The 24799-nt window shown below is 52.3% G+C and overlaps 2 protein-coding genes across 2 annotated transcripts in view; one reads left to right on the forward strand and one right to left on the reverse strand.

Moving 5' to 3' along the window:
- Positions 1 to 13702, forward strand: Adissp (adipose secreted signaling protein). The gene is made up of 6 exons (XM_021155201.3): positions 1 to 144; positions 6372 to 6488; positions 8145 to 8287; positions 11721 to 11859; positions 12732 to 12854; positions 13041 to 13702. The coding sequence occupies exons 2-6, from the start codon at positions 6470 to 6472 to the stop codon at positions 13139 to 13141; spliced, it is 525 nt and encodes a 174-aa protein (XP_021010860.1). The 5' UTR covers positions 1 to 144; positions 6372 to 6469; the 3' UTR covers positions 13142 to 13702.
- Positions 13697 to 24799, reverse strand: part of Hspa12b (heat shock protein family A (Hsp70) member 12B) — an 18638-nt gene continuing 7535 nt past the window's right edge. The window contains exons 3-13 of the mRNA XM_021152464.3: positions 24034 to 24131; positions 22945 to 23069; positions 21371 to 21557; positions 20948 to 21052; positions 20509 to 20625; positions 18924 to 19098; positions 18075 to 18161; positions 17228 to 17332; positions 16869 to 17127; positions 16257 to 16360; positions 13697 to 15457 (exon numbers count right to left, since the gene is read on the reverse strand). Of these exons, the coding sequence (XP_021008123.1) occupies positions 14805 to 15457; positions 16257 to 16360; positions 16869 to 17127; positions 17228 to 17332; positions 18075 to 18161; positions 18924 to 19098; positions 20509 to 20625; positions 20948 to 21052; positions 21371 to 21557; positions 22945 to 23069; positions 24034 to 24131 (2015 nt within the window). The 3' untranslated portion in view covers positions 13697 to 14804. The remainder of the gene's footprint in view (positions 15458 to 16256; positions 16361 to 16868; positions 17128 to 17227; positions 17333 to 18074; positions 18162 to 18923; positions 19099 to 20508; positions 20626 to 20947; positions 21053 to 21370; positions 21558 to 22944; positions 23070 to 24033; positions 24132 to 24799) is intronic.

The raw sequence follows: 24799 nt of genomic DNA on the forward strand, positions 1-24799 counted from the left end.
CTCAAGCCAATGAAGGAGGAGAGGGCGTGGCGCGAGGCTGATGCGGCGCGGGGCTCTTCCTCGCGCTCTCCAGCCCGCTCTGCTGCTGCTACCGCCGCCTCCGCGGTCGTTTCTGGCCGCCTGGCCGCGGGGCTCGCCTGCAAGGTGAGATGGGCCCTCCGGGCTCCGTCTAGTTTACCAGAGACGGCTCCTGGGTCTGAGATCCTCAGCTGTGCTGGAGCTGGAGGCTTTGCTTTCTAGCCTGGGGAACTCTGTAGAAGCGGGATGGGGTGGGGGATGTGGGGTCCTGGGTACAAATGACGGTTAGCGGGCAGGGTGCAAGTGACACCTGAGGGTGGGGGCGTAAATGTGGCTGACGTCCTGTTCCCACCTGGTCCTCGTGGCTCTATGTGACCTTGGAAGAGTAGCCTCTGAGCCTCCGGTGCCCGGGCACGATCATGAGGAGGATGTTGATGTTGGGAGTGTCGGCTCCGGAGACTCCTGCGTCAGCCTGGCGAGCTCAGAGAGCGCAGGGCATTATCTCAGATGGACAGATCCGCGGCCTTGCTCTTGGTGTGGGTACGTCTGAGGCCCATTCTGCTGCTCTTGTACCCTGAGAAAACAATAACACTGAGGTGGAGCGTGCCACACCCACAGGGATGGCGGTAGAAAAGGCCAGAGGGCCAGAGCCAGAGCCTCCCCAGTGTCTCGCAGAAATGGTTGGGTTTAGGTTCTGGACCAGTGCTCCTGTTAGTGAACAGGGCTCGGTTGGACAGCTTGAGTCTTTCCTCTTTAATCTTGGTGGTGGGATGTGAAGGTAGGGCATTGCTTTGCACTGGGGTGGGGAGGGGTGGGCTGGGTGGGTGGTGGGTGAGTGGGTAGGAGCAGCTTTCACCCGTGTCTCTGCTTCTTGGGTGAAAGAGTCAATCTAGAGGCCAGACGAATCCAAGCAGCCTCCTTTGATGTAAGGGGGATGTGGGAAGTGAATGCTAGGCAGAGGAGAACCTAGGAGAACCTGGTTGGTAGACAGGAAGGACTAACACCCTTTTCACAGGTCAATTCTTCCCTCCACTGTTTGTAAGAGTAAACACCCATACCATCCTTGCATCCCTGGCTTTGGGGAAGGGGGCTCCAAAGATAGGTCAAGGCTGAGGAGATAAAAGATTGCTTCCACATGCGACCTCCATGTGGCACTCCCTGTCTGAGACTTCAGTGGGTGTTCTTTGAGCTTTAAGGGGAGGTTGGATAAGTGCTTCTGCTGGGCTGAGTGATTGAGCCTGTGACTGGGTCCCTGGATGGGTGTAGGGGAGGTGGTAGGAAGAATTGAAGGTTGTTTACTGCTCTGACATAGAAAGGGCTTCTATGAGGTTGGGAATGGTGGTTGAAGAATGATTCAGAGAGGAGACGCTAAAAGGTTTGGGGCTGTGCTCCCGGCCACAGCACAACGCAAGCTGAAATTGGCTCTGTGATACCTTGGGGCTTAAAGGCTGCCTCTGGGAAGAGGTAGGTAATCAGAAGGGAGAGTGTCACAATGCAAGAGTTCCGTTTTGCCATGGATAGATAATCTTTGCCTCTTAGCTTGGAGCTTGAGTGCTAGAACAGGGCAGCCTGGACTGGACAGGGAAAAGGCCTTATGACACGGAAGACCCTGGGTTTTTCCATAACCACCACCTGTTTACCCACATGCTAGCTCTTTGGGAAGGTAGCTTCCAAGCTTTCCCCGCCCACATTTCAGTCACTCCAGTTTCCCTAAGAACATCTGAAATCCCAAGAAGCCCTTAGTGTGCCCCAGCCTGAAGCTGTCCAGGATCTCACCTGACTTATATATATTTGTTTTTTACTTACTAATTGTTTAGAGATACTGTCTCAGGTAGCCCAGGCTGTCCTTACAATCACTCTGTAGCCAAGGATGACCTTGAACTCCCGATCCTCCGGCTTCTACTAACCAAGTCTGCCTGCTGCCATACCCAGTTTTCTCTCCTCTCACTCCTGATTTGTCGATAGCCATCTAAGGGCAGGGGCATCATCTTCTTTGCCAGATGAGGGGCCTAAAGTAGAAAAGGCACCACAGCAGCCTCCTCCATAGTCTTCCCGGAGCCCTGGAGTGAGGAAAGGAAGAAGGGCAGGGGAGGGGCCTCCTTCATCTCTTAGCTAGTTTCTGAGAAGCTGAACTCTCCGAGGGCTCCTCCAAGAGTGACCAGAAGTGCCTTTCTTCCCGTGAAATTGCCTTTGCTCTAGGAACCAAGTCCCCGGAGCTCTGTTTTTGTGGTGGTTAAGGGTTGAAGAGGGAGAGTAGAGGGTAGGGGCATTTTCACAGAGTCCTAGGCACAGCCACACAGGCCCAGAGAAGATCAGGCCACTGCTTACTCTATTGGAGAAGTGAAATGGCTTGTCCTCACAGCCAGCGGGGCGTGTGTGTGTGTGTGTGTGTGTGGGGGGGGGGGGTCTAGTCTGAATTTGATTGGCTACTGTCTCCCCAGCCCTGGGGTGGGGAGGGGTCTGTGTGGTTTAGGTGACAGTGGGAACTTAGGTGCAGGCTGGAGGCATGGCCAGGCTAGAGGTTGTGAGGTGGCCTAGCAGGTCCCTGTGGACAGGACTACAGCGGGAGAGGCCCAGTGGCCTCTTTTCCTGCTTCTAATGAGGAATTTGTGTGGATGAGTGTAGCTCCCATGGGGCGGCCACTAGCAGGTTGTCTGGTGTGAAAGGAGGTTTGGTTTTTTCAGGCTCTTGTGGGTCCCTGCTGTTACTTGCCTTACCATTCTTAGGGTTACAGGCAGTTCCTGCACAATGGCCCACCTTCACTGGCCTCTGCAGGAAATGGAGGTCTTGCTTTCAGCAGCTTGTTCATCTTGGGGTGCGCATGGGCAGGAACTGACTGACTGTCGTAATCCTTCAGAGGGAGAGTGGACGGAAACCTCACTTGGGAGGAGGTTGCCTTCCAGAGCAAGAGTTGACTAAGAGATGAGTGTGAAAAGTTCCTGAGAGTCACTAGCCCCAAGCACACCATATCTAGCCCAGTTGAGCTTGCCTCACAATGTCATTCATTAATTCAATCAACATATGTAAACTGAATTCATCTTCCTCTCCAGTGCCCTGATGGATGCTGGGGACATTTGGCAAAGCCATTAGTCACTGCCCTTAATGACAAGAAAGATTAAAGTAAGTTATTACAGAGTGAGAGGGAACACGGCTAGGCCTTCCCTAGGGTTGGGGTGGAGTGTGAGCTGCTTTCCTAAGATGGTGGGGCTGGAGCTGAGCTGAGCTTAGGTGTAGATGAGCACTGGGGAACTTCCAGCTGAGGGCCTGGACAAAGGTAGACTGGGATGACTCCAGGTCAGACTGTTTTGTTAAAAGGGCTTGTGGGAGTCTCTGCTCACCAGCCACTGGTCATCCACCTCTCTAAGAAGTGTCTAGAGATATGGAGAACCTTACAGATGCTGGGCTGTGGCTGTCCCTATGGCTGTAGCAGTGTGAAGAAGAGCAGCCTCCCTGGTCACTCATCACAGCCTGGAGCCTACCACTTTAGGAAATGACTGGAATGTTTTCTGAGGCTAGGTTCCCTGGAGGCAAGCTGACCATCAGCAACCCTCGCCGGATGCTTAGGGCAGAGCCCGCTGCTCTTCATTCCGGGGCCTGTGAGGGAGCTTCTGTGAGGGCGTTGATGGTGCATGTTCCAGTACTGGCTGCTTCTGCATCCCAGAGTCTGGAGTCTTGGAATTCCATGCATCTCTCCAGGCTTCTTTTTACTAGGGTTATCTATCCTGGAACCCAAGCTCTGAACACCCTAGCCACGGTGGGGGACTGGGTAGACTTGTCTGGCAACAGGCAGTAGGGAAGAAAGAAAGTCCCAGAGGTTACCAGGACTGATCAGTACTCGAGACAGGCCCAGCCACTGACTATAAATGCTACCCTGTAGCTTCTCTTCATTCTCTGAATTATGCAAGGTCACTCCTGGGTCACTCATCTCTAAACACTTCAGTGTGGCTTCTCTGCAAAACATGGACATGCATATATAGTACAATTCCATTATCTCAGTGAATAAAATCAGTTTTTCAGACTGGCCTCAAACTCTCTGTGTCACTAAGGAGGTCAGTAGGGCTTCAGTCCCCTGGTTTTAAGCCGCTGTGTGAATGCTGGGAGCTGAACCTGGGTCCTCGGTAAGAGCAATAAGTGTTCTTAGCCATTACTCCAGCCCTTCTTAATATATTTGAATCAAGTTAACTCACACAGTGCTGTGGCATTGCCACACATTAAGCAGGTACTCTACTGTTGAGTCCATCTCAAGGTTTCTAAATATTGGTCTCTCTGTCTCTTCCTTCTAATAGTGTCTCACTTTACAGACCAGGCTGGCCTCAGACTCAGAGATCTACATGCCTCTGCATTCCAAGTACTAAGATTAAAGCCATGCCAGCACATTCAACTCCCAGATGTCCTCTCTCCAAGCTTTATCTCATTTTTAATTGTATGTATGTGACTGCTGGGGGTATGTGCTCATAAGTATAGGTATCAGGAGAGGCCAGAGAGGTTTTTAGATCCCCCGGGGTTGGAGTAACTTACTGGCAATTGCAAGCTGTCTGACATGGGTTCTAGGACTCAGACTCCGATCCTCTCCAAGAGTGGTACATCCGCTGAGCCATCCAGTCTTTCAAATGTGTTGTTTTAATAGAGAGTTCGAAACCCCTCCCACCATTTCTTGTAGTTGATGAGTCAAAAGGGTCTGCTTTCTTGTAGAATTTATCTGCCTTCTTGGTGCCTTGTGTGAGTGTTAATCTAAAGCAAGTTGATAGAACTGTTCAGGCCACGTCACAGCTATTCAAAGTAGTATTGTTTCAGTGCAAAAGCTGCCACAAATGACACACAAATGAGTAAGAGAAATTGTAACCCAATGAACCTTTATTTGCAAACAAACAATCAGGCTGTGACCCAATTCCATATCTAGAGCACTCTCCCATATCTCTTTCATTTAGAAACAGGTCAGTTGTCCTGTGGCCTAGCCTGCCTTCTGGATGGTCTCGATGCGTGCGCACAGTTACTTAATCTGTTCCACAGTCCTGTGTGTTTGGTTAAGTTGGGTGTAGAGGCTCAGTTAGGCCTAGCCTAAGCATCTTTATCAGTCATCCTGTCAGAGACGCTGTGACTTCATGCAGGCTGTCTCACTTCAGGGACATGGCTGTGTTGTCCCACAGTGAGTGAGGGGAGGTGTTTTTTCTCCCCATTGCCATCTGTGCCATCCTCCCTTTGGGTCACCAGATCATCTGTCAGAGCCACTTGGGCATCTCTCACGGGGGGGGGGGGGGGTCAGCAGCATCTCGAGAGTCCTTGCCTCTGGTGTTTGTTTCTTTAGGAGCGCAGAATGATTTGGCGTTTGATCCTTTCTTCTTAGCAGGAAGTTGCCTGCAAAGATGGCAGTTCGCGTACAGGCTGAGTTATTTCCCTCTAATCACCCGATTCCGTAGCAAACGGCTGAGGCACTGCTGCCTCGGTGGTACGTGAGGATAGGGTGTGCTTTGCCTGCTTCCCGCCTTTTCTGTAGTCTGCACACATGCTGCTTTTGTTTATTCCATCTCTTCCATCAGGGAGGTGCCATCACTGTTTATTTTTGATGCTTAAATGGGCTCTACCCTACCATCAGAAGTTTCCCAAGAATGCCTCATGGTGGTTCTTTTTGATTTTGCTGCATGTATGTGTGTGTGTGTACACTTGCATATGTATGAAGGTTAGAGGAGAGGAATAGGAGTTGTTTCCCTTCTGCCATGTGGGTCCCCCAGATTAAATTCAGGTCATCAGGCTTGGCAGCAAGTGCCTGTACCCGCTGACCCATCTCAGCTTCTTACAGTTACTTTTGCACTGAGGCAGCCCTTGGGTTGCTGAGCCAGAGGCCTCTGTGACTCAGGATCTAAACAGCAGGCTTGGACAGGGGCCACCTCCTCCACAGGACTCTGTATGTGGCCTTGACTGACTGTCAGAATATGAGTATGAATATGAAATCTTATGAGGTCGTCTCTTATTCTTACCACTTGTGATCATACTTTTGACTGACCTGTATCTACTTGAACTGGGTGTATGACCTGAATAATAGAGTCCTGTTCTTTGGGGTCAGCAATACCAGAAATAGCCTCTAAAAATCGCCAGTAAAGACAACCTCCTTTCTTCCTACCGTCTTAGGTAGCTGGACACAGGAGTCCTATGTTGGTACTTCGGCAGGGCTGGACTGAGGGGTATGTGTGTGTGTGTGTGTGTGTGTTGTGTGTTAACTAGAAGGGTCAGACAGAAGCTCTTGTGTCTTCTGAAAGCAATAAGGGTTTTCCAAAGGGAGCCCTCCTCCCTGGTTCCCACCAGCCATTGGCTGACAGGTGGTCTTGACGCCTGTTTCCTTACTCCTCATCCTTCAGGTTCCTGCTGCTGTCTCTGGAGCATGGCAGGCTGCTGAGGTTGAGTGGCAGTGTCAAGTAGGAGCTGCGTGTCTTGCCCAGTGGCAGGGAGCGTGTCCATGGCTGCAGCCAACAGAGGTGAGTGCTGTAAGTCTGTCCGTTGTATGAGCACTTGGAGTGGCCGGGTGGATGGAGTACTGTTACACATCGGGCTTGTTTCTGCCCTGAATGTGAGATGTCTCTGTTCAGAATATGCCAGTGCTTGTGCTTGGGTCCAGGATCACCCATGCCCCAGCAGGGAGCCCTGCTTGCTCCTCGGTTCGCCATTCTCTGGAAGTATATGCTTTTGCATCCACATATATGCCAGTCCCTCTGTTCCACTGGTTGCAGTGTTAAAGGACATGAGGGCTGGGCTGGTTGAACATCAGACACCTGGGCCAGGCCCTCAGCATGAATCTAGAAGGCTTTAGGTAAAGGAAACGGTACGATTTGAGACTCAGGTTGAAGGGGGCTTACCAGGGACTATGGCTCTAAGTGTTTGGCAGGGCTTCTGCTGAGTATCCAAGAACCTAGGCCAGTGCCAGTCCAGGCCCTCCCACCAAAATGATTCCGGATCAGACTCTTGAGAGGCCTAAGGCCTTGCTGGAGGATCAGAGAGGGCTGGGGTCGAGCCCTTGGTTTCTCAGAGGCTCTTGGCTATCTTCCAGCCTGGTAGGATGTTTAAATCCCTGCCCTTTCTGGCCTTAGAACTCTCAATACATCACAGTGGTCGCGAATAACCCTCACAGCCCCTCATCGGCACTAGGGGTAGACTGGAATGCCCCTCAGCCTCTTCAGTGCTAGTGACCATCCATCTTGCCTAGCAGTTCAAACCTCTTCTAAGAGTCCAAGTGGTTTTTTGTTTTTGGTTTTTGTTTATTGTTTTTTGTTTTTTCTCAAAAGTGTGGTTTTGAACAGGCTTCATTGTAAGTGGATTCACTAGAGTCCGTCCTTATCACTGTGCCCCAGGTTGGCTGGAGTTATCAGGAGTCACAGGCTGGGCCTATCTCATGCACTAACAAACCAGGAAGGGAAGGTGTCACTGGGGTTGGGGAGATGGTTCAGCAGTCCTCTTGAAGAAGACCTGGGCTAAGTTTCCAGCACTCATAGCAGGAAACCCAGAGCCTCTTGTAAATCCAGTTCCTTCAAGTCTGTTGCCTTTGTTGTTGCTGTCCCCGCTCCCCAACCCCCCAGACAGGGTTTTACTTTTGGTGCCATCTGACCTTGAACTCAGAATCACCTGCCTCTGCCTCCCAAGCTAGGATTAAAAGTGTGTGCTATTATGCCTGGCAGATCCAATGCTTTCTTGTTTGACACGTTGGTCACATAAACTCAGACAGAAAGACAGACAACACAAACACACAAATAAATAAATAAATGAATAAATAAATAAAATCTTAAAAACAAATAGATGGCAGGACGGAGAGCTTGGAACTACAGACAGTGCTACTGTCCACTGAATGATGGTGTAGAGAAGGTGCCAGCCTCTTTCCCTCCAATTGAGGGTCCCATCAGCTACTCCCTGAGTCTTTCTCACACGTTTGCTGGGAAGGGCACAACTGTGGGAAGACTACAGGTAGGTGTCTGTGTGTGGGTGGTGCTCAAGCCTCAAGGTTCACAGTCTCTACTGTTACTGGTCAGTGTACTCTGGGTGATGTCAGGAGCAGTCTGAGCATGGGGAGGAAACAAAGAGATGTGGTTTCCTGGTGATGCAGGAATCTGGCAGTCCCTGGAGCCTTCTCCTCCTCTTCCTAGGCAGTAAGCCCAGAGTCCGAAGTATCCGCTTTGCAGCAGGCCATGATGCAGAAGGCTCCCAGAGCCACGTCCACTTTGATGAAAAGCTGCATGACTCGGTGGTCATGGTTACTCAGGAGAGTGACAACAGCTTCCTAGTCAAGGTAAGCGAGCTCCCCCCCTGTCACCAGCCTCACTCCTCCTTCCTCTTCCCTGGCTTCTAGCTGTCCTATCCATCTAACCCTTCCCTAGCTGGGGTCTCAGGCACATCCTTGCCTCTTCTTGGGCCTTGGCTTCTTCATCTTTAAAATGGGAGGTAAGGAAATCAGTGAATGCCGTAGACTAGAAGGCTGGTTGGAGGCTGCGATGTTGTGGGCCTGAATCAGGCCTAGGCATGCTGTCCTGGCGTGTGGCCTTGGGCAGTTTGTCCCCCATTTCTCTTCTCCCTTCTTTTGACTCCATATGTTTCTTCACTTACTTGTTTTGTTGGAGCATGCACGCCATAGCCACACATGGAGGTCAGAGGACAGCTTGCCTGAGTCTGGTCTCTCTTCTGCTTTGTGGGTTCCGGGGATTAAACTCTGGTCATCAGGCTTGACGGCAGAGTTTTTACTTGCTAAGCCATCTCACCAGCCAGCTAGCTCTTCACACCCCACATTATACTTCACACACCCAGCAGTATGGCTCCTTCAAACCCACTTAGAAGGGACAGGAAGGACTGTTTGGAGGGGACAGGTTAAGGGAAATAGGGATTGAGACCTTCAGGTTGGTCAGTGAGTCAGGGTCCCAGAGTTGAGCAGAAGTGCCCTAGGGTGAGGGCCTGCTGCCCTTCTCACTAGGGCCCCAGGTTTGTATTCTTTTCTGTTCAACTCTAAAGTCTTCATTCTCTTTTGTTTATTTCCCTGGGAGCCATCTCAGCTGATGGCTCCCAGGGAAATAAACAAAATAAAGGCACTAAAAAATTTGACAGGACAGTTAAAGGTAGTCACGGGCACATGGCCCAGAAGTGACCATGGTGAATATGTTAGTGCATTTTTTTTTTTTCAAAACAATTTCCAAAAGCTAGTATTGTTGGTAGTAGGGTTTTTTCGTTTGTTTGTTTATTTGTTTTTGTTTTTGGAGAGAGGGTTTCTCTGTGTAGCTCTGACTGGTCTGGAACTTGATCTGTAGACTAGGCTGGCCTGGAACCTCAGAGAGATCCACCTGCCCCTGCCTCCTGAGTGCTGGGGTAAAAGGTGTGTGCCACCACACCCGGCTGCCATGTTTTTTGCTTGCTTCTGTTTGCAAACTGTTTCCTGACTGCCAGGAAATAATTTTCAATGAGATTTCACCCCCATCTGGTATTTGGCATATGTCGTGGCTGCTTCTGTGTTCTGGGTGTTTCCATTCCTTTTATAAATTAGGGTGCTAGAAAGCTTTGTCCTCCACATCTCTGAGTATTTCCCTGGCAAGTGTCACAACTGGACCCCAGGTCACAGTATTGCAAGTACAGCCAGAAGGTCTTTAAGATTTCTTTTAAAATTATTACTGTGTGTGCACTGTACTGCATGTGCCATAGCGTGTATGTGGAGCTCAGGGAGCACTGTGTGCCATCAGGACTTCACACTGGACTGACCTCACGTCCAAAGCCTGTGTGTGTGGCAAGTGCCTCTATCCATTGAGTCATCTTACCAGCCCCTAGGAAGCCTTTTTTAAAAAACTTTTTCTTCCTTCTTTCCTTCCTTCCTTCCTTCCTTCCTTCCTTCCTTCCTTCCTTCCTTCCTTCCTTCCTTCCTTCCTATCTTATCTATCTATCTATCTATCTATCTATCTATCTATCTATCTATCTATCTACTATCGAGACAGGGTTTTTCTATGTATCCCTTGGCCATCCTGGAATTCACTCTGTAGACCAGGCTGGCCTCAGACTCAGAGATCCACCTGCCTCTGCCCCTAGAGTCCTGGGATTAAAGGCGTGCGCCCAGCCTTTTTACATTTATTTATTTTGGGGGAAGTGTGTTAGAGCATACATATGGAGGTGTGGACATCTTTCGAAAGTCAGTCCACCCCTTCTTCTGGGTAGGTTCTGAGGACCAGATTCAGGTTGTCAGGTCAGTGGTGAGCACCATTTCACCCACTGTGCCCACTCAGGAGACCTGGTTTTTGAGGACCATTGACATGGCTTAGCAGGTAAAGGTACTTGCCCAGCCTGGCTACCTAAGTTTGGTCCCAGAACCTACTTGGTGGGAGGATAGAGCCAGCTACTGCAAATTATCATCTGACCTCCACAGCACTATAGCATGTGGTAAGTCAATAAAAAGAAACACAATTTTTTTTTAAAAGTGTTGTTTTGCTTTCTTAAGACAGGGTCTCATAGAGTACTCCAAGCTGTCCTTGAACTGGCTGTGTAGCCAAGGATGACCTTGGACTTCCCATCCCTCTGCCCCTGCCTCCAGAGTGCTGGGATTACAGGTATGCCCCACTAGGCCTGATTTGATTTGGTGATGGGAGCAAACCCAGGGCCATGCATGCTAGACAGGCACTCTACCAACTGAGCTATGGCCTCAGCTCACTGGGTAGCTCACACTGCTCTTGAACTTGTAGCAGTCCTGCTGCCTTGGTCTCTGTGCTGGGAGTAGACGAGAACTACCCTGCCTGCCTCAGAAAGCTTTCAGAAGGACACTCTTCTCAGAAGCATTTCAGATTCTGACCCTTCACACCAAAAATTTCCTAAGGCCCCTGTCCCAGAGGGACAGCATTGGTTTGCCAGGCAGTATATCTGGATGACAGAAATGACTTGGGCCATGAGCAGAGGTCACTGATCACATGGCAACGCTGAGTGTGCAGGTAGGCACACATCCATAACTACGTGTCGGCAGACAGGATCACAGGTTTAGTTAATATTTGGCTTTTGACTTGCTGGGGGCTCCCACAGCTGGTTTAGTGGTTTGTTGTTGTTGTAGTTAGTTAGTTTGGTTGGTTCTTGGTATCAAAACCAATGACTCATACGCGTTGAATACATAGTCTACCACTGAGCCATTCCCTAAATCCTAATGTCCAGTTCTCCAGTTCTGTTTTCTCTCCAATCCCATGCCATCTATCAAGTCATGAAGTCACCAGCATTCCTTCCTGGCCTGCTTGATCTGGATAGGTGCTGGAGTGACGTTTCCCCTCCCTGGCTGTGGCTGGTTTCTTACTGAGTACTACACAGGACAGGAGTGACCAGGAGGTCTAGGAAGGACTTTTCTATTGTTCACAATGTGACCTCTAGGCAGTCACTTCCTGACTTCCATATTCTTATCTATAAAACTGAGGCCTATGGGGTCTCTGAGACAGACACTGGGGCATGACCCTTCACACAAAAAAGTTCCTAAGGCCCCTGTCCCATAGGGACAGCATTGGTTGCCAGGCAGTGTATCTGGACAACAGAAATCACTTGGGCTTTGAGCCTTAAGGGGAAGGGATTGTTGAAAGGCCTGGAACAGCTGGAGAGTAGCAAGCGTTGGGCTCCCAGGGAGGCAGGTGCTGGGGCCCACCAGGAGCCCAGGCGGCAGCGGTCCTGATGCCCTAGGAGGAGCCCCAGTGAAGGTGCTTCTCCCTCCTCCCCTGTTGCTGCAGGTTGGCTTCCTGAAGATCCTGCACAGGTATGAGATTACCTTCACTCTGCCTCCCGTGCGCAGACTGAGCAAGGACATCCGTGAGACCCCTGTCCACAGCTTGCACCTCAAGCTGCTCAGCGTCACACCCACCTCAGAAGGTAGGTCCCTCCTGGGCTGCGAGGGCCTGCTGGGAGTAGGAGGGAGAACGGGTGTTTCTTTGCCCTTTCCCTAGCTAGGGTGATCAGGCTGCTCAGTAAAAGTCAGAGGCTTGGCACCTCCTTGAGTTTCCAGTGTGGGAACATGGCAGTTCCAGTCCTAGGCGTCCATTTTTGGACAGAAAATCCATTCCATTGACATACACTCCAGGTTTGCATACCTATTCACTGTCTGATGGTACCTTCAGTGGAGAGGTCCCAGAGATGGGAGCCACTGAGGAACTAACTGCCTTTGGGCCTCCAGCCTTCCCTCTCATCTTCCCGGATAAAAAGGCAGGAGCTGTAGAAGCTTTGGGTGGCTAATATCTAGAATGTTCCATCCAGGCATTGGGTTCTACGCTGCTTCTCCAGCTGGCTTCTGGCACTGTCCCGACTCTTGGTCACCAGCCTGACAGAGACTAGGGTGCAAGTTTCAAGGGTACGAAGCTGAGTACTGGCTTCAATTCCATGTCCCCACTTCTGCTTCCTAATCACTTGCTGTTTAGCAGATGTTCCTTCCTCTCCACCCCATCTGTTCAAAGCCCACTTTGACAGCCTCTCCTTGATCTCCATCACCCCCTTCCTGCCATTTTGTGTGGCACTAGTGGGACCTTAGAAGGATGAATTAGACCCTGTCTTTCACCTTTAGAGCCACACTGAGTTCTTAGGCCAGAGGCACATTGGCCTTATTTGAAAGGATGGGGAGTTTCTTAAGTCCTGTACCAGCTCTGTGGGGTGGGTCTCTGAAGGGACCATCTGGGGACTGTGCATGCTGGGGACAGTATGGAAGAGCTGTGGGAGGTACTGATTGCCTATCCATCCCTGTCCTCCAACAGGTTACAGCATCAAGTGTGAGTACTCGGCACACAAAGAAGGTGTTCTCAAAGAGGAGATGCTCCTGGCCTGCGAGGGTGACATAGGCACCTGTGTGCGTGTGACGGTGCAGGCGCGGGTCATGGGTGAGTTAGGGTTAGGGCAGGTCTGGTTAGAGGAGGGAGACATGAGACTGGCTTCAAGAGATTCTTGAAGCTGGCAGGGTCTTTCCCCAAATCCCCAGCTAATGCCAGGGAGAGGTCCCTGTGGAATATACCTTGTGTGGTGCCAGCATGCAGCCAGCACACTCTAACTTGGGGCCTACCTTGCAGACCGGCACCACGGTACACCCATGCTGCTGGATGGTGTCAAGTGTGTGGGCGCCGAGCTGGAGTATGACTCGGAACAGAGCGATTGGCACGGCTTCGACTGAGGCCTGGGACCGTGCCTGCCTGCCTGCCTGCCTGCCTGAGCCCCTGAGCCTTAAACTTCACCTGCTCCCCGACATGCTGCGTGACGGTGTGGCTTCCTCACCTCTCCCCTGGTGGGCATGGCAGGGCTAGACTTTGCTCATGCCCCCCCCCCTTCTGCCTTCATTCCTTCCACCACCCTGCCTCTCCAGTCTCCTCCCCCACTTCCTCCTCTCCCATGTGCCTGAGTCTCCTGACCGAAGAAAAGGGTTGAGCCCCAAGGAGGCTATCTGAGAGGAGGGACCTGGGGTGGGGTTTACCTCTTCCACCCCAAGCCATAGGGGGCTCTAGCTAGGGATTGGGAGGGGACAGGTGGCTGTCTGTGTGACATTGATGCCCCATTGCTGCTGCTACTGTCGTCTCCCCTTCTCCACCTCTGCTGCCCTCATCTCCCTTCCCCACTGCTGGTTGTGTGGTGAGGAGGTTCAGTTCCTAGCCCCTACCCCCTCAGGTCTGTGGTACTTGGTTTTTAAATGACTGGTTGGGATAGAGACCTCAATAAATAAAAACTCCGGTAGATTTCAGAGGTTAGCGGGGGCTTTTTGTTCTCTGGGGTTGGAAGCCCACCCTATCCTTCATAGATGGGCCAACGAGATCAGGAGGAAGGCACTGCACCACACCGCAGCACCTGTACGAGGACACGGATGCCTTTTGGGTCTTGGGACTAGTTGCTTGAGTGGGGAGGTGTCTAGGACGCAAAGCAGCCTTCAGGAACTCAGGGATGGACAGGAGGAGAGCGACAACTCCTTGCCACGTCCCTTTGATCTGTGTAGCTGACAACTGTCTTCTATTATTCATACACTACTCCCACTTATGGGGGTCCCTGCTCTGGTAGTTCTAGAAGGCTGTTCTTTTCCTTACCTTGCAAACTTTATTTTCACCTTAGGGTAAGTTCTCAGGTAGGGAAAGCTGTCTTACGCCATGGTTGGCAGGCAGGAAATGTCTGACATTTCACACTTGGAGAAACTGATTGGTCAGATTTCCTAATGGTATACTGTTATGTGGCAGAGCTGGAAACCCCCACCCCCTTGCCACAGTAACTCTGTCCTCCTGTGACTGGGTTGGGGACAAATGAGTCATTTATAGCTTTCCTGTAGGTCCTTGGAGCATGCTGTGTCCACATCTCCAAACTGCTTTCACTGTGGCAGTGCAGCCACAATTAACAGTCACACCTCCAGGAAGGTGCTACTCACACCTGTCCCTCTAGCATGGGCCTAACACTCCCTTCCCTACTCCCCCTGCATGAGATTGCTCTCTTGGGCTTCCTGTGGCTTGAACTCAAAGTCAGCCAACTCTGACCTTCAGTCCCGGTTCTGCACCCCCTCCCACTCCCACCCCCACCCCCGTGGCTCCTCAGCAGCTTCACCTAACCTCAAGTTCAGGTCAGTGTTTAGTCCTCTGTTGCAGTCTATCTTCGTGGTCACACACTGGCCAAGCCAGGCTCACCCTCTAAGCAAACTTCTTAGCCGTCTATTACACCACCTCGCCTCATGGGGTAAGGGGACTTTTAGTGTTCCAGTGATCAAGGCACAGCCCTAAAGCGGGTCTCCATGTGTCCTTACCCCGAGAAAGGGGTGCTGCTGTGAAAACTAGCACGGTCTTGTGTCCCCACCGAAGGGTGCACCCTCAATTGGAAAGAAAGTCGATGGCTGCCCGCACAGAGCGATTGGTGCTGACATCCACGGCAGTGACCTTAATCTCAGTATCGCCAAACTGCATGGCAGCACGGATCTCACGGCGGCTGGGGGATGTGCCTGTGTTTTCCGGGCAGCCTTCAGGCTCAAGCTCCAGGCTGAGTGCACCACACTTGCGCACACCAGGGTCAGTGATGAAGCGCGCATCCTCCGCAGCGCAGCAGTACAGATTGATGAGCACCCGCCGCTGGCCCGGGCGCGCAGGACAGTAGCTGCGCCTTACCTCCTCTCCTAGGGCCACCGACTGCTCTGCTGCTACGAAGCGCTCAAAGACATCGGTGCACCAGCGGCGCCCATCCCGAACCAGCAATTTCTCAGGTGGGTGGTGGCCAGGCACAAAACGATTGAGCACGCCCACACCATAAGTGAGGGGGGAGCGGCGCACTCGCACCACACCGGGTGCCTGGCCGAAGAGCACTGCTCCCTTGAGGATGGTGAGGCCCACGTCATGCGGGACCACAACGCGCAGGCCACGAGTGCCCAGGGCTTCCTGCACCGCGTGCTGCAGCACCGCCGACTCCGCAAAGCCGCCCACCAGGAATAGCAACTTCACACCCTGCACCTCAGGCTTAGCCAGCAGCATCTCTGCATGGCAGGGACAGGTTTGGGATGGGGTTCAGAAAGAGAGGGAAGAAGACAGTCACTAGGGCCCATCATTTCACCATCTCTACTGCCTCCACTAGTACTCTGGTTTGGTTTTTCAAGACAGGGTTTCTTTGTGTAACAGAGTCCTGGCTGCCCTGGAACTCTCTTTGTAGACCTGGCTGGCCTCAAACTCACAAAAATCCACCTGCCTCTGCCTCCTGAGAGCTGGTATCAAAGACGTGTGCCACCATGCCCTGGCCCCACTGGTCCTTCAATACCCAAAAACCAGTTATTAACTAGAAACCTTTCTCTTTTTTTGTTTTTTGTTTTTTTCAAGACAGGGTTTCTCTGTATAGCCCTGGCTGTCCTGGAACTCACTTTGTAGACCAGGCTGGCTTTGAACTCAGAAATCCACCTGCCTCTGCCTCCTGAGTGCTGGGATTAAAGGCGTGCACCCAAGGTTTCTGGCACTCATCAGTGGTCCTGACAGCCCCCAGCATCCTACTCCTTTGCTACATCTTCGTCCTGCGAAGGGGTAGGAGTGTATTCACACTGACCAGGATGGTGTCCACTCTACACACTATGAGCTCATTTAACCCCATTTACACAATGGGGAAATGGAGGGACCAGGCCTTCTTTAACATGGCAGACCTAATCACCATCTGTTGTTTGTTCCAGATACTATAGATGATTCTGGGATTCATCCTAGGGTAAGGATGTATGGTGGTTTCTAGGCATAAAGGAGAGAATTTTTTCCCCAAGCCTAAAGTTGGTGATGAGTGGGGCTCCGTGCACTCACCTATGTGTTGGATGATCCCACTGACTGTGGGTTGAAACAGCTCATTCATAGCCTCACAGGACATCCGGAGCATCCCCTGTGAGGACCACTTCACGAGGTTCACACTGTGGGTGGTGAAGGAGACACAGGTTGGCCCCGCTGTTTGCTGCCGCTTCGAGACAGGGGTCCCTTGTTCCCTACCCATAGCTCCATGGGAATGCCCAACAGGAAATGCAGATGTGATTGTTCGCACAGTGTATAGAGGGTGGACACTCGCTCTTCTTCTCTATCCCACTCTGCTGTCTGCTTGGCATATGTGACTCATGTGTGAGATGGCAGGACAACTTACCCTTACTTCAGAACAGAGAAGCCAAGAAAATGTTCTTGAGTGATGGGGCTGGGGCAGGGGGAAGATTAAATTTGCAGCGTCTATTCCTTATGATACCACTCTGGGCTGCCAATTTCTGACTGCTGGTGGACCTGCCCTACCACCCAGTATTCACACCCCTGTCGCTGGCTGTCCAGCATGGTGGATGTGTGTGTGTAATTAACCACCCTGGGCCCACGACTCTCCCTTTCAAGAGCAGGCCACATTAGCAAACACTGCCTGAGCCTTCTTGAACCTGTGCCCACCTGCTCCTGCGCAGGGCGGTCTCCACATTGTGGCCTCGTTGCTTGCGGTAGAAGTCAATGAAAGAGAAAGGAAGCGAAATGTTGAGCGCCCCCGCACGGTGCGGGCCTGCCGTGCGTTTGCGGGCCTCGAAGGCAATGGTTAGATCCACCCAAGCTGCTGGCCGTTGCCTTTTGAATTTGGCGATGAAGTCCTCCCCGAATATGCGGCAGAGCAGCTGCTCAAAGGCCAAGTCCACGCCTACTGCTCCATAGGGACCGCCTGCAGCGGGGTAGGAGATAGAGAAGGTGTCATTACCAGAGAGGCCACCAGGGGACCTGTGCGAGCTGGGCGGCAAGGGTACTTGCTGGTGTCTACTTGCCAGAAGCCTTGTAGAGCTCCTTGAGGGTCCCGTGAGGCTGCTCCAACTGGTGTACCGTCAGGTCCACAGTGCCACCCCCGCAGTCGGCCACCATGTAGCGGTCTCCTGTGCCGGTTAATACAGGGGAACATTAAGGGCCCGTCGGGGCTCACAGAGACTGAACCACCAACCAGGGAGCATGCATGGGACTAGGCCCTCTACACATATGTAGCAGTTATATATAGCTTGGTCTTCATGTGGGACTCTTAGCAGCGGAGCAGTTGCCTGCCTTTAGGACCCTTTCCCCCTCCTGGGCTGCCTTGTCCAGCCTCAATGGGAGACGATGCACCTAGTCTTACTGCAACTGGATATGTCAAGGCTGGTGGATATCCGTGGGAGGCCTCCCCTTTTCTGAAGAGAAAGAGGAGGAGTGGAGGAGGGGAGAGGAGGTGGGGGGCACTGGGAGTCGAGGAGAGAGCTTCAGTAGGAACGTAAAGTAGATAATTAATTTTAAAAATTTAAAAGCCTGTCTCTCACCTTCAGTCTTACACTGCCCCCACCCCAGCCTCCAGCCCTGCTCCAGGTTCCAAGCACAGCTCTGGGGAGACAGTGTGGAAAGGGGAAGGAGCTGGAGGGCTTCATCTCAAGCTACCAAATAAGGATGCAGAGTGTGCAAGGGGGATGATTTGAGGGCTGAACACGGAACTGAATCTCCTGAAGGAATGAGTTAGGGGTGCAGCTGTGAGTAGGATGGGGTGCAGCGGACTGAGGGAAGGGGTAAGCTTCACAAATGTACCCTTGCCCCCGCCTCCCCCCACCAAGGTTCTCTGGGTAGTCTGAGGTGTTCCTTCACACCCTGCTGCCTCACCTTCTTGCATCTCTGCCCACAGCTCTCCCACACCAGACTCCACCAGGAAAGTTCGGCTGTGGCGAGACCTACGCAGCTGCTCCCGGGCTGAGGTTGGGCACAGCAAGAGAGTGAGGTTAGGAGCTGCCAGTCTCAACCCTGTCCTTACCACAGCTGTCCAGAGCACTGCAACAAGAATGACCCCAAGCCCCCAGGCACTAGAAGCATTTCCGTGACCCAGAAGAGTGGACCTTGGTACAATCAGGCCCAAGAGACCTTGAAGAATCTGGGTGGTACATGTCTCCAAGTGTCCCAGGGAAGGAAGTTCAGGGCTTGGGGCCGCTCCCTGCCAGGGAGATCACATTCAGGAGGAAGACCAGAACTGACTACAGTTGTCCTTGGACTCAGTGCCTGGGTCTGGCTGCAAGAGCTTTGGCTGCTGAGGGTCAGGGTGGGACGGGGCTGATGTGTGGGGTAACAGTTGATAGGGTGGCTGTTTAAAGAAAAGCCTCTGAAGAGCAGGCTGGGGCCCAGCCTGTCCCCTTGTTAGTGTCCATAGAGCACCTGCCCCCAAGGCAGTTTGTGTCTCCCTGGCCCTCAGACTCTGCTTTCCTGGTCAAAAGGGAGATTGTCCTCAACCGAAGGTCCTGGAGCCAGGGCTGTGGCCTCCCCCTGCACCACCACCCCATCCCCCATCCCTCAAGTCTACCAGGGACATTTCTGCCTCTGCCTCTGCTTGGGTTCCCTCAGGATGGTGAATCCCTCTTCTTCATCCTACATAGAACCAACCCTCCAGTTTCCTTGACTCTGACCTTCCAAGGGCACTTGCCATCAAACCCAGCACAAGGCAGCAACCCTGGGGCAGCTTACCATGTCGAAAGCTGGAGTCAATAGACCTCCGCTCACCCAGGCGCCCACGGCCTGCAGTCCGGCTACTCAGGTCCATGAGCTGGTGCAGGCGAAGTTTCCGACAGTAGACAGAGGCAGCCTCAGGCTCCAGGGCAATGAGGAGTTTTTCTGCATCCTCTCGAGACACCAAGCCAGCCTGGGGATAGGTGGTGGCCAGCACCATAGACTGTCATATAAGATGGCGCTCTGGGGCCTGGCTGCTCTCACCTCTTCTTCCCCTATCACACACCATCTATGCTAAGCCTGCCAGGTTCCCTTCATGCTGCACACAGCTGCAGCTGCCTCACAACCACTGAGAAGTCAGGCTAGGGAAGGAGGGCGGGCCAGGGAGTCAGGGAGGGAGGGAGGGCGGGCCAGGGAGTCAAAGGCTACAGAGCAGGGGATGGTATGGCAGCAAGTTTCCCATACCGGGGCAGAGCCGGCTAACCGAGTGCTGGCTGTGGTGTTACTGGGGAAATTCTAGCATGGGTGGGTGGTTGGGTGCAGTGGACTGGAGGGGACAGTGGGGCACTGCTGGGCTCACCAGGCTGCTGTCAGATATTGGTCATAGGTTGTCCCACTCCCAGGATAACTTTGTTCCCAGAGAATCTGCTATCTCGGGAAGGAAACAGTGAAATTCCAGGCACTGTGACAGGCTAGTGGGGTAGGGGAGAAACACTCCAGGTCTGTCATTTCCTGCAGCGGGACAAAGGCTCTCTCCAGAGAGTTTAGACTTTGTGGAATTCCATGCATTTCTAAGCAGGTTAGGAAGGGGAAGATAGGTAGGAGTGGTGGCTTCCTGCCTAGGACTAGCCTTTCAGAGCTGGCACCAAGGAGCAATGTGAGAGGAAGCAGGGCAGGTAAACGGGCAGCCGTGTTTGTTCTGTCTGGGGACACCTGAACCCTGCAGAGGGGCTCCCTGTGCTTAAAGTCCCTCCCTTCTAGAGATAACCATAGCCACCCATCTGGCCCTCAGCTATAGGCATATTGCTATCTCCAAGGAGGCCCAAGGTAGGCTTGAGATAGCCTTTTGAATCTCCTAGGGGTTTGTTCCTCAAGGCCCCAAGGGCAGAGCCAAGCAACCCAACTTGCTCTGTGAGACCTCTCTGTCCCCACTGGAGAGGGTGGTGTCTGAACCCCACATTCTCTGTGGTTGGAAGACAGCTCGCAGTTGGCCTCACTGTGACCAGTTCAGCACTACAGTTGCCTATCTGTGGCATCCTGTGAAACAGGGCTGGAGCTAGACTCCAGCAAGATTACATCCTTGCTCAGAACTTCCTGGTCCCGATTCCTCCATCCTTTGTCCCTTCCCAAGAGTCCATCTTCAACAGACTACATGAACAGTACTCCTTATCTTGGGCTCTGCTAGGACTATACCTCTTGTCCTGTTGCTCTTGTTTTTACAGTGTCCCCCACCCTCTGGGGTGGGATGACAGCCCCCAAAGTCCCAGCAAGGGAATGGTGAATATCTTTACACAACGATCTTGTAGTCCTCCAATTTGAAGGGTAGATGAGGTATGGGCTACACCCAGGAGCATCTTGGGTGGGGGTAGGGCACAGTTCTTACCAGGTAGGCTGCCTCTCTCATGAACTGTTTAGCCGGTTGTTTCCAGATGGCAGGTACTGTCAGCACCCAGCGCACAGCACCCTTCTCAAGCATGCACTCGCTCTGCTCTCTCAGCTCCTGCAATGGGGGTAAGGGGGTTGGGGGATAAGGGGATGGCCTGAATAATTTTCAGCTCTCCCTGGGAGCTGGAAGGACTAATGAAGCCACAGTGAGGGCTTGCCAACTTGGGGAAAGCTGTCGTAGGAGTGAGAAGTCTGACCTCCCTTAAGCTGGGTGGCCCAAGTCCAAGTTCGAAGAGACAGGACAGGGGACTGGAGATGGGCTGTGACCTGGCAGTGGCCACTCGTCATCTGGACACAGGGTGGGATGAGGGGAGAGGATGGGAATAGGGGGCTAGGGTGTCCCCATGCCAGTCAGTGGGTTGGGAAGAGCAACACACCTGAAGGGCGTGCTCCTTGAAGAAACGGAGGGCATGGGCAAACACTTCCAGAGCCAGCATCTTCTTCCCATTTACTGCCTCAAGCTGGGTCTTCAAGGTGAGATCCTGGCAGAGACACAGGGCCATTCTATAGGAGGCCATAGCGCTGCCCTGTTTCCTGATGAGTTCCTCCCAATACTCACCCCTGTCCCTTGCTTCTCATCCTCTTCTGTCTGTCTCACATTAGCTCTGCCCCTAGTCTTTAGTTTTGCCTCTTGCTCCCCTGACCCATCCTCACAAAACCCACAACGGGAGTCTTGCCGTCTGTCCTGCCGCTACCCCACCCTCTGGCCCCTAATTGGGCCATTCCTCTGGCCCTTTAGCTATGTCCTGCTCCCTTCTCAGTTCCACCTCCCTAGCAGGAGCCTGGCCACATGGGCTCACAGTGGCACTGTGAATCTTCATCTTAAACTTCTCAAAGTAGAGCCAGTCCCGAGCCTCCTCAGGGTCTAGGTCATGGTAGTAGTCACGGGCAGTGTAGCCAAAACTGTGAAAGATGCCTTCTGGGGTCAGCAGCAGGCAAGTGGGGGTCTTCTGGTGGGCCACGCCTGGGTCCCCTCCCTCCCATTTCCTGTGAAGACAAAGGCAGTCAGGAGAGCCAGAGGCGACCTTCTTTCAGTTGGGTGCTGGCCCTGGGGCCATTGTGTGACCAAGAGCAGGACATAACTTCCCTGGACTTTTTCCCATCTGTAAAAGGAAAATATTGGAAGTGGGAGTGTGACTGTAATTCCAGCATTCGGGAGGCTGAGGAGGAATGACTGCCAGCCCAGACTAAAGAGTGACACCATTTCTCAACCCCATCCCCCTGAATTATAATAGTGCATATCTCTTAGGGTCTCATGAAAATCGAAAGGTGCCTATTTAGATCCCTCTATAAATGCTGTCCCTGAGATCCCAATTATCCAAGGGCCCTGAGAGACCTCTGGGCAGGGTGCCCCATTTGACCTCTCCTCCAAACTATTATGAGCAACAACAAGCTACTGTTCAATAGCCTGTGCCTGGCCTTCTGGTGTGTTTTCCTGGGACCCAAGCAGAAGCCATCTCTAGGCCAGTCACTGTGTAGTCCTCAAGGTTGTTTTTCAAGGCCAAATTACTTCAAGGTCTTTTATGACTCCTTCCTTTGTTTTTTCCCTCCCTCCCTCCCTCCCTCTCCCCCTCCCTCCTTCCCTCCCTTCCTATTATTTTTGGAGCCTAGGCTGGGCATGATGGCATCTATAACCCTGTCACTGGGAGGAGGGGTGGGGCGTGGGGATCAGTGGGTCTCCAGAGCTCCACAGCCAGCCTAGTCTAGTCCATAGGTGAGAGGCCCTGTGTCAATAAAACAAGGAGCAGAATGACAGAGGAAGATACCCGTTAGCCTCTGGCCTTAATATGCATGTGCATGTGCACAAATATACACTATACATATCTACACACAGTTAAAACATACACCCCCAAATTAAAGCTCTGGGTTGGGGATATAGTCCAAGACTACTGTGTAGCATGTTTGTGTCTATGGGTTTGATGTCCAGCCCTGCAAATAAAAATAAATTCATGAAATGCAACATTCCTGTAGTGGGTAGGAGTACTCTAAATAACGCTGAAGCTCAGACTCGAGGTCTATTCTTTAGCCTTTTGGCTAATGAGGAGTGCTAGAGATATGCAAAGGGCTCTGATAAGACCCTGTCCCGTGGTTTTTTTAAAAAAAAGATTTATTTATTATTATATCTAAGTACACTGTAACTGTCTTCAGACACACCAGAAGAGGGCCTCAGATCTTGTTACAGATGGTTGTGAGCCACCACATCTCTTTCTGTGTTGCTGGGATATGAACTCAGGACCTTCAGAAGAGCAGTTGGTGCTCTTAACCGCTGAGCTATCTCTCCAGCCCCCTGTTCCATGATTATTTCTAAGAGCAGGCCTATACCAGAATTTGAAGTCCCTCCTTCAGCCCAGTCTCCCAGTCCAGCTGCCCATACCTCATCATGTGAATGGCCTCAGGGTCACTAGCAAAGCTAAAGGCATAGCCACTGGATGTGGTCCCAAAGTCGATGGCCACAACCACAGAGAAGGAAGCCTGCTGTGGAGCTCGGGCCTCTGGCTTCTGCAAGTACAAGACCTAAAAGTCAGACAACAGCTAACAGAACTGCCTCCCCTTCACTGCCTGTGGCCCAAAGCAGCTTTGACCCAGTTCCACTGGCACTCCTTCCTGGTTTTACAGTCCACCTCCAGGCTGAGACCCAGCTATGTACTCCCAGCTCTGAAGGTCTAAGGCCTATCAGGTAGCCATGACCCTCAGCCATTTCACAGTCTGCTACTAGCCTTCCCCAAGCTGGGAGCAATTTGCTCTTCTGGGCTGCCTTCTAATATATGGATGTGCATCTTTGACCTCCTGTTTTTATAGCACAAACTGGAAGAGAGGAAGGGCCCCATCCCTGTGTAGGGTTGTCTGCACTTCTCTCCCAAGCTAGGTCTGGGTTCCCTGAGAACAAGAGGAACACCAAGCTGGATGACCAGGACAAAGCCATATAGGGGAGGTAATCCAAGAAAGCTGTGGAGAGAGGGGCCATGTCTTAGAAACTTCAACTGTGCAGTTTTTAAACATTTTTAACGCTATACATCTCCCTGTGATGGGATTTAGAGTCTGTTAGGCCCTGGTTGGCAGAAGCAGTCCTCTGAGGGCCTAGGAAAGTCACATGCTGCCTAAACAGGTCAACTACAAGGGCTTCCAGGAGCCATCCTGCTACAAAGAGCAGTTGGAGCAAGTTAGAGCTTCTGTTTCAGTGCTCCCTCATTGTTACGTCTAGAGCCCAAGGCTTTGGGGGGTGGGGGTGCACAATCACTAGACCAGCCGAGTGATCCCTGACAGAGGTCCTGTGATAAGCCAGGTACGTATGTGGAGGTGCCTGGGCACAGTTGTAGTGTGTCTGGGTGCCAGAGGAACAGGGACAGGGAGGCTCTTTCCTTATCACACTTCCCCAGCCTTGTCTCTGTCACCGCTCTGCCAGGCACAGCCCTCCTCCATACCATCCATACCACTACCACCCAAATTCCCAGTCAGGGCTTACTGGAGACTGTGAAGGCGTGAGGGGAGCGATACCACAGCTTTCCTGGGTCCTCGGGGAGCCGGGAGGGCTGGGCACCGGGGACCTCTCTGGGCTAGAGCCTATAGGAGAGAGAGGTCAAATCACCCAAAGCAATCTGGGAGGCAGGAGTCTGGAATAAGGGTTCTATCTGTTCTCACTGAGCCTGGCTGAGGCTAAGGGCCATTTGCTCAGGAAGTAAGACTGGAGGGGGTGGGTAGGAAGGGCATACATGACACAGGGTTAGAGTCTCTGTGCCTGCCTGGATCAGCCAGAAGCAACCGTCTCCCTGGATGCTGATTTATATATCACCTGGGCATAGTTTCCCAATTCCCCTTTAAGCACAAAGAGGAACAGGAGAGGCATGGAAGCATTTTGTAGCGAAAGACAGAGTCTAGAGATGAGCAGGCAGGAGCGATGGGCAGGTGGGCTCCTGTAGCAGGACTAAAGGGAACTACAGATGCTGTGACATGGGACATTTGGCTCAGAGGCTGGCTGTTCCTTTCTGCTATTAAGTTGGGCCACATGGTTCTAATCAGGACTTGAGGGAGCTTCCCTACCCCCCAAAGGAACAGACAGGACCAGAGGGGAAGGCAGCATCTACCTCCTGCCCAACTCTGTGTCTGGGGATATCCACAGCACCAGGAAGTTTGATTTCCTGTCCCAGCACACACGCATACACTCACATTAGTGCTGGGGGCAGGAGCGTTCCTGAGAGCGCCCTGAAGGGCCAGGCCTGGGCTGGGAAGCA

The sequence above is a fragment of the Mus caroli genome, unplaced genomic scaffold (assembly GCF_978045245.1).
Source record: "Mus caroli unplaced genomic scaffold, Mus_caroli_1 scaffold_2, whole genome shotgun sequence".
NCBI lineage: Eukaryota > Metazoa > Chordata > Mammalia > Rodentia > Muridae > Mus > Mus caroli.